Source organism: Physella acuta, unplaced genomic scaffold, assembly GCF_028476545.2.
Source record: "Physella acuta isolate Inbredline_101_S28 unplaced genomic scaffold, ASM2847654v3 ptg000193l, whole genome shotgun sequence".
In the NCBI taxonomy this organism is placed as follows: Eukaryota; Metazoa; Mollusca; class Gastropoda; family Physidae; genus Physella; species Physella acuta.
In genome coordinates, this window is record NW_026731712.1 from 13,043 (window position 1) to 23,119 (window position 10,077).

General features: G+C 38.8%; 1 protein-coding gene across 1 annotated transcript; it reads left to right on the forward strand.

The window, feature by feature from the left end:
- Window positions 1-9,348: 9,348 nt before the first annotated feature.
- Window positions 9,349-9,829, forward strand: LOC131936869 (uncharacterized; the record flags this gene model as incomplete). The annotated part of the gene is made up of 2 exons (XM_059293968.1): window positions 9,349-9,473; window positions 9,571-9,829. Coding segments are annotated over 2 exons (384 nt in total), but the record flags the coding sequence as incomplete, so codon positions are not given.
- Between the last annotated feature and the right edge of the window lie 248 nt (window positions 9,830-10,077).

The window sequence follows — 10,077 nt, forward strand, 5'->3', positions numbered from 1 at the left end:
TTGAACAGAAACAAGTGAACTCTACTTCACCTGACGAATGGAAGGTGAAACTTTACTTTCTAGGTGGGGCAGTAGAGTGGTCTTGATAGACGTGACAACGGCGACCAATTTAACGGCAAGTTTTCACGAGTCTCGCTCTTACGCTTAGGCCTACTCGTGATCTTGAGTGTAATTTAGCGTTTTCTTTTGTCGGGTTTGCTGTTAGGTTTTAGGCAAGGTTAAATGTTTTAGTTATAACGAAAGGTTATCATTAGGGATCAGAAAAATCTCGGTCAAAAATAGTAAAGAATTTTTTTTAGACCTAGCGATCCATTGTGCAGATGAAGTGGAGTTCATGTTTCTTGACCTCGGGATATGAAGGGAAGCTGTGGTCATCACTATGCCCAGCCGCCTTTACCTTCCCTAACATGAGTCAGGTACCCAACACAGCTGAGTGGACTCACTGACGTTCTACTGACGGACCCGGATTCGAACTTACGGGGTAGCAGCATAGCACTCTACTGATTAGGCCGGCCACGTCGTTCTATTAAGTCAAGGTAGGGTCAGTGAAAAACGAATAACTTCACTGCCTCGCGGCTGATCGTACTCAGAGGCGTAGCGACCCTTCCCGGCGCCCGGGGACAAACTTTTTCGATTTGCACCCCCCACCCCCTCGAGATTTTGATTTGCACCACCCCCCCCCCCCCCCTCAAACTTTCAATTTGCACCCCCTCAACCTTTCAATTTATTTTTCCAACCCATTTTGGCGCCCTCTAAGGTCGGCGCCCAGGGACATATGTGTGTCGTCCCCCCCCCCCCCTCGCTACGCTGATGATCGTACTCGTAACAACAACAACAACACCATCAACAACAACACCATCAACAACAACAATAACAACACCATCAACAACAATAACAAAAACAACAACAACAACGGTAGCAAACGAGGAGAGGTAGAGACTTAGACTCGTGAAGTAATGAGCTGTTCTTGAAATAATTACCGGAATGGGGCCAGCTCGTTAACGAGGGCTAATAACATACCAGGCATTCCACGGTATGGGGACTGCGTGGCCTAGAACATCCCTGAGTTAACTCAGCTCTGATGGGTACCTAACTCAAGTTGGGGAAAGTAAAGGCGGCTGCGCATAGTGCTGAACACACTGTCCCTTCATATGTCGAGATCACAGAAACAGGTGAACTCTACTTCACTTGCCCCAATGGAACTTCAGGTTCGATAAGGGAACTTTACTCCACGGTATACAAACAGAGAACTTTATCCACATCAGTATCGTAGCGAGGGGGGGGGGGCGGGGGGGGACATATGTCCCGGGCGCCGACCTTAGGGGGCGCCAAAATGGGTTGGAAAAATAAATTGAAAGGCTGAGGGGGGTGCAAATCGAAAGTTTGAGGGGGGTGCAAATTAGAATCTCGAGGGGGGGGGGTGCAAATCGAAAGTTTGAGGGGGGGGGGGGTGCAAATCAAAATTTCGAGGGGGGGGGGTGCAATTCGAAAACTTTGTCCCCGGGGTCGCTACGCCTCTGATCCACATCAATTCTTTGTTTAAGTTTTCATACATGAAGCTAATTTTTTAACCCTAACACTAGAGTTTTCAAGCTTATGTATGTACTAAGAGTTTATTGTATATGTATATATTATATGTTCATGTATTTAAACACATGTCACTGATTCCACTCAGAGTATCTTTCCGGCATCTCTCAGAAGAACGTCTACCTCCCTCCCTTCGCCCCCCCCCCCACCCCACTCCTTCTCTCTCTCTACCCCCCCCCCCCCCTCGGACGAAATAGAACGTACATAGAGAATGTATACTTTGATCAGCGTCCGCCTACCCCGAAAATTTCAAGGAACCCCCCTATCCTGCCCCGGAGAAAAAAGTCTGAAAGAAACACTGATCTTACCCAGCTCTGTTTTTAAATAAAGAGGCAGATCTTACCCTCAGAGGGGTTTTTAACCCGTTCAATGATAAAACAAGTACAGTCATTAGTCCTAATCTTCTGTCAAGTTTTAAATAATTGATCACTTTGTTAATTAAGCAATGCAAACGAGGCAGGCAAAGTGTTAGCTAAACAAAGTAATTAGCCGCATAATTAAAAACATTTTGTTCGTATTTAAACAGGAGAGTTGAGATAAATTTAACAAGTGTCGCGTTTAGTTTAAACATGTGTTGTGTTTAGTTTGTAAGAAATGGGTGTGGTGTTTGGATGGTATTTGTGTGTGGTGTTTGTGGTTTGTGTATATGTGGTGTGTAAAAGATGTGTGTTTTATGTGTGTGCGTAGTGTGTGGTTTGTGTAAAGGGTGTGTTTGTTCTGTGTGTGAGTGGTTTGTGTTATGTGTGTGTGTTTTGTGTGTGAGTGATGTGTGTGGTGTGTATATATGGTGTGTGTTATGTGTGAGGGTGCTAATTGAGTGTGTGGTGAGAATGTTATGTGTGTAACTGGTGTGTGTAGTTTTTGTGTGATTAGTATGTGTAGTATGTGTTTCATGAGCCGTGTGTTGTATCTGGGTTTGGTGTGGAATTGTTTGTGAGTGGTGGTTGTCAGCGTGGTGTATGTCGGTTATGTGTATGTGAGTTGTATGTATATAGGTGCCGCGTATGCCTATACAAACACAAAACGATAATTTGTTACACAAATTAATAGATTCCCCAGTGTACCGAAATTTCTAACTCCGCCGTTACCCATTTTACAGAAAAGTGCCTAAACCATATGCGTGAACATTCTTGAAACCCCTGCTTCTTTCCCCATGTATAACACTTCTTATATCAGCAGTGAAGGCATTTAAAATCAACAGAAAGAAGACTTTTCTAGTACCAAGTAAATATGGCTAACACAACGCAATTCTGTTTCTGAAAATAATATGGTACCAAGTCCTTTACGCGTGCGTATAGGCTAAAGTTCAAGGTCGTGTTTTTGGATGCCAGCCAGTGATTTATCGAGAAGAGATGTGTTTGTCAGAGTTCTTATGACGCAGATTAGTTGATGTAACTTTTATGTGGTGACGTCATACGTCGCCATACCACTTGTTTTTGGCGGCTCTAGGCCCTGTCTCTGACGTGATTCGAACGTGCGCTCAAAGATGACTCGGTTTAACATGTGTTTGATGAGAATAATCAAAATTCTAGACGGGCCTTTTCTTGTGTGTGTGTGTGTGTATACCGTTATGGAAACTCGTGAATTCAATTTCCAGGGAGGCTACTCAGATAGATTTAGAAATCAATAATAATAACATCAGTAGTCTACCTTACGTGAAGGCATTTCATAAAATTTCGATCACGAAACGTTTTGAATGGTTTAATTAGGATTTGCCGAAAAACAAAATAGTTCCTTAACGTTTAGAATGTATTACATTACAAGGGTGACTCACATGAATGTTATACATTCTGGAACCAGCTTATTCTAGCGACCGTGTCACGGTTTTAATATACTTTCAACCTAACTAATATTTTGGACGAAGATCTGTGAAATACACTGTCACAATGGTTATAATTTTCTTTTTATGATTTTCTGAAAATTTCCAACGGTATTCGCTTGTGAGGCCTCTTAAAGATTGTAGCAGATAATTCTGTGCTCGAATAAACTGGTTGAACTAGTTGTTTGTGTTATTGTTTTTGATTTTTTATTTATCCCAGCAACAATATATTGAAATCACACATATAAAAGGAAGATTTAAAACTAGACAAAAACACTCTCGAATATGAACTTTTATTTACATAGAATTATGTACCTTAGCCCTTTGTTCCTTTTAGGCTTCTCTGGACACAAATGTCAATAACTATATGTATATATATATATATATATATATATATATATATATATATATATATATATATATATATATATATATATATATATATATATATATATATATATATATATATATATATATATATATATATATATATATATATATATATGCATGCGTGTTTGTGTGTGTGTATGTATTTATATAATATCTATGTATATATATACATATACATATACATATACATATACATATATATACATATATATGTATATATATATATATATATATATATATATATATATATATATATATATATATATATATATATCCTCACAAGATATGTATCGTTAAATGGAACGCCTGGGGCAATAACTGTCATCGGCCATTAAACCTAACTGTCCTCATTACTCCAACAGTCCCATTAAAGAGGGAGGTGGGGAGGGGGGGGTTAGTGTTGACAAAGGCAAGTGTTGACAGTTTGGTATGGGCCGCAATGATGCAACAATTCGGCTAGCGTTTCGTGTGACCTTTACTTAAGGAATGCTTTACGGCAGGGTCAGGTGTTCTGCCCTGTCTTTGTCTTGACGTGGGGGGAGGGAGGGGGGGGAGGCTCAGTCTTAAAGGTCAGCTGAAAACTAACCTCAAGGTGGTCGGTGCGAGTTACGTCATACGTTGGTAATTTGTTGGGGGCTGTTTGACAGAGGGTAGTTATACATGACTTATGAGTTGGTGTCGTATTTTCTTCTGTAGAAAGGATATATGGGGGGGGGGGGGGGGGGGGATTTAGGAGGGGGCGATTACTGCTGTGTTGTGTGGAGATTTTTCATCCCCCTTATGCTATATAGATCTTTGTTAGAGATAGTAAAATATATGACTGTTCCATCGACATATAAATGTGTTGATATGTTTACCGGCATATACATACATCCAATCACATACACAAACATTTATATACATCCATAAACACTCACATATACATATATACACGCATAAAAAATACAACTGAAGTAGTTTTTTTTTTTTTAAATGATTCGGTAACAGGCTTTTTAATATTTTTAGGGCTGAAAAGAGCATTTCAGCTGAAATAACATGAAATAGGAATAGATTTTAGAACTGACCGCACATTATAGCTTTATACTAAGGCCATGACACTCAATTTTTCCTAGATATAATACATATATGTATATATATATATATATATATATATATATATATATATATATATATATATATATATATATATATATATATATATATATATATATATATATATATATATATTGGAGTCGCTGGGTCTGGTGTCATCTGGTGCGGCACTTCATGGTGTCACGCCCCCCTTCCCCCCCCCCCCCCAAATAAAGCAAATTGTATATACATATATCTGTCTGTGTGTGTCTGTATGTGTGTGTGTCGGCCTAAAGAGGTCTATAATTTAAATATATGCCACATGCGGGTACATGTACGTGTATAAGCTTTAATTACTGCAGACTTAATAACAACGTTGTTTATCTATAGTCTGTTAATAATACAGTTGGATGTAGCATTGTTTTCTCTATAGTTAGCACGTTTACGTCATGGTGTCACCCCCACCCTCTTATAATAATTGTCAATGTGTACTTAAAAGACTAACATTAATTAATCATTTTGCAATTTTTGCCTTGGTGTCACCCCCATAAATGGTGTCACCCGGTGCCGTTCGCACCCCCCGCCCTCGCTACGCCTCTGTATATAATTAGTGTATATAGTATGTAGCCTATGCATGTTATTATGTTTTAGGCATCTCCTCTCTCTAGTCTTTTTTTTTACCATTGGGTCTAGATTAGGCTTGTAACTTTGCAACATGTGACATTTTGTGTACATCATTAGCATGTAATGTAAATTGGCTGTTACCAATGAGGCGAACAGGTAAAAAGGTGTTGTTGTTTTTTTAACTACAGTACTGTAGGTAATTAAAACACGTAGAAAACAACATATTATGTTCGGAATGTGATGAAATGAAAAACGCATACTTTCTACAGTTTTTATAACTGTTTACTGATTAATTATCTTTATAAGCTTACTTAGAATTTGCTTATTTTTTAATGCTTACAGCTTTAAGCAAGCTGTCTTGCCTTTACAGCATCAAGCCCATTTGTCTTTGCAGCGTCAAGCCCACTAGCCCTTACATATCGCAAACCATTAGCCCTTACAGCATCAAGCACACTTGTCCTTAGGGCATTAAGCCCACTTGTCCTTAGGGCATCAAGCCCACTAGCCCTTACAACACGCGAATCATTAGCCCTTACAGCATCAAGCCCACTTGTCCTTACAGCATCAAGCCCACTTGTCCTTACGGCATCAAGCCCACTTGTCCTTACGGCATCAAGCCTACTTGTCCTTACAGCATCAAGCCCACCCGCCCCTACAGTTGCAAGTCCACTAGCCCTTACAGCCCAACCGATTACAACATCAAGCCCATTTTCCCTTACATCTCTACATCTCCTTACAGCTCTAAAACCCACTGTTTTGATAAACCCACTTTTCGATAAACCCACTCTTCGAAAACCACTTTTACCAAATACCACTTTTCCAAAAGCCCAATATTCAAAAAGCTCAATACTTTAAACCCCCGTATTACGAAAAGCCCACTAATCCAAAAAGCGCATTACTCCAAATGGTAAAAAATTATTTTTTTCAGTCTACAAATACATCAATAAATATTCATCACAGCCAATACAGGTAGGATGAAAACAATTGAACCTACAATGGCTGAAACTATTCATCCGGCTCAACTATTCTTAAGTCCTTTGGTGCATAAAAAATGTCCGTTCTACTCCATGAAATTATCCTTTTTTTTTCATTTAGAACCTAACGGCGTGGCCTAAGCGGTAGAGCGCTAGGCTGCTAATTCGTAAGTCTCGAGTTCAAATCGGGGTTCTAGTAAGTAGAATGTCCATGAGTCCACCCAGCTTTGATGGGTACCTGACTCATGTTAGGGAAAGTAAAGCCGTTGACCACACCTTCCCTTCATATGCCGAGGTCAAGAAATATATGAACTCTACTTCATCTGCCCAATGGATCTATAAGTCTATAGAACAGTGGTTCCCAACCTTTTTCGAGTGGCGACCCCCTTTTATAAAAAGTAAGTGACCCGCGACCCCCATAGAATTAAAAAGCCGAAATTAGTATGGAAAGTAATAAGCACTATAATAAGATTTGCTAGTAGACTTTCAATATGAACTACTCTTGATAACTGTTTTAATAGCATGAGTAAAATTGCATACTATTCACTAAACCTTCGTGGTTAAGTTTTTAATTTAAAAAAAAATTTTTAACGCCAACCTATGTCATTATAAGTATCTTAATTTTGTTTTTAATCAAAGAATAGTGTTGAAAATATATTCTCGAAAAGTCAATAAATTTTACGTTTGGGTATGAATGGTGAATACTACACCAAAATTGTGTCTGCAGTTTTTCATCTTACTCGGAATCATTCTGCAAATCAAAGAATTCATCTTGTAATTCATCGGGAATGCTGGCAACATCAATGGAAGAAGAGCATGGATAATACGTAAATGCAGATTCCTCTTTTTTCAGCTCAGAGAAATAGCGATGCAGTTCGTTTTCAAGAGATTCAAAATGCCCATAAATCGCTTCTTTCAAAATTTTAATTATCTCCCAATCAGATTCATCTACCACACCGCAGAGTTTCTCAAATTAACAATATTTCCAAGATTTATTTTCTTTACCGATTTTGCAGCTTTGATAAAAATGCCCCGAGATTATCATGGAAAGTTGTAATATTCGTTAATTTTCCCTGAATCTTCAGGTTAAGCTTACCTTGATGTTCGAACACATCTGCTAGGTATGATACTCTCTTAAACCACTCTATGTCGTTTTAAGTATACCAAAAAGTCTTGTTTCCTTTGCACTTTCAAGAACAATTTGATTTCAGATTTCAATTCAAAAACACAATTTACAACATTTCGTTTGACAGCCAGCGTACTGTAGTGTAAAAGAGCAGAACCTCGTGATCTATATTAATGTTTTTGCTCAGTTCTTTGAAGGCTCCAGATTTCATATAATTTACGACTTATACTAGCAATGGACTCTTGATGTCGATTGGTTAGGGTAATGGTTAGGGAGCTAAATCTTTTCTGTTTTCTGAAAGCCCGATTTTGAGCTAAACATAGATGGCGCACCATCCGTACAAACCCCCACAGCCGTTCTAACCCATTTTAATCATCCCGTTTAAAAAAAAATAGTATTTATTTTTTCCATGCTATCTTCACAAAATAGCAACTCTTCTTTGCTATTATCCGCATGAATATAGACACAGACTAGCAACTGCCAACACGAACTCACGTCTGTTGATTTATCAACTTGAAAAGCAAACAATGGTGAAAGCTTAATTTCAATAAAAATGTGTTATTTAACATTAACGTACATGCAGCGTTTGATGAGATTTTCTCCTATTTTTTTTTTTTTTTTTTTGCTTGGCATTTTCTATCGCGATTTCATTTGATGCTTGCACTAATGCTGGTGAAAACTTCCTGTTCGATCAAGTCTCTGGCGTTTGCAACTAGCTTCTTACCGACGAAAGAACTCCATATATTTTTGTGTGTGTTCCGAATGACTCGTCTCAAATGACGTTTTAGTTTTGAAGATTGTATACATGCGTGACTGAGAACAACTTTGTACAATGCGCTTTGTTTCTTCTCTATTACATTTCCAGTGATGTTAATAAAGCCGAATTTCAAAATTTTTTCTAAATATTTATGTTTTGTTTCAAACTACTAAGGTTTAGTATACCAGTTGGCGACCCCCCAAAAAGACCTTCGCGACCCCCAGGGGGGTCGCGACCCCCAGGTTGGGAACCCGTGCTATAGAAGAATCTTTACTTTACTTTTACTTTTAAAACATGTATCAATCATACAAAACTGTGTAAATTGATCCACCAAACCTTTACATTGACGCCCCAGTCATTTAGACTGATCCACTAAATTCTTACATTGATCCACCAAATCTTTATCTTGATCCATCGAACCTTTACATTGACGCCCCAGTCACTTAGACTAACCCACTAAATTCTTACATTGACCCACCAATTCATTACATGGACCCTTCGAAGCCTTTTAATGAATCCACAGAAACGAATATCATTCATGTTAGAACAAATATTGATCAAGCATGAAAACTATTAATCATAGAGTGAAAACTATTGATCAGAAAAAGAAAATTATTGATTATACAAGAACAAACATCGATCAGGCCAACCTCATGATATTGATCAAACGAACTCAATAACCAGCCTATACTGTCGTTTGACCCTAACGATTATCATCATCTTTTACCGTTCGTGCTCATGACATCTAGGGCAGATAAAGTAGAGTTCACCTGTTTCAATGACCTCAGAATACGAGAGGATAGTGTGGTCAGCGCTATGCCCAGCCGTTTTTGTTTCCTAACGTGAGTTAGGAACCCATCAGAGCTGGGTGGACTCAGTTGTGTCCTCCAGATTCGAGCCGGGATCCGAACTCTAATTAACAAGAAACTGAAGCAGACAGCCCACCATAATAATTGCTATTAGACAAGTACTAGGCAAGTATAAAGATCCACCAGACTAGTACAAAGATCTTCGAGGCAAGTACAAAGATCCACCAGACAAGTACAACGATCCACCAGGCAAGTACAAAGATCCACCAGACAAGTACAAAGATCCATCAGACAAGTACAAAGATCCACCAGACAAGTACAAAGATCTACTAGACTAGTACAAAGATCCACAAAGTACAAAGATCCACCAGACAAGTACAAAGATCCATCAGACAAGTACAAAGATCCACCAGACAAGTACAAAGATCTACTAGACTAGTACAAAGATCCACAAAGTACAAAGATCCACCAGACAAGTACAAAGATCCATCAGACAAGTACAAAGATCCACCAGACAAGTACAAAGATCCACCAGACAAGTACAAAGATCCACCAGACAAGTACAAAGATCCACCAGACAAGTACAAAGATCCACCAGACAAGTACAAAGATCCACCAAGTACAAAGATCCACCAGACAAGTACAAAGATTACAAGTACAAAGATCCACTAGACTAGTACAAGTACAGAGATCCACCAGATTAGTACAAAGATCCACCAGACAAGTACAAATATCCACCAGAAACACGGTGATCCGCTATGTACCTCCCCCCTTCTTTAGTCAGCACATACAGTTGTGGTGTGTAAACGATGTGTGTATGTGTTTGTGTATATCTGTGAAATGTGAGTTTGTACAGAATGTGTACATATGTAAAGTGTGTTTATGTTGGATAGGTGTGAGTTTTTAACGAGAGTAAGACG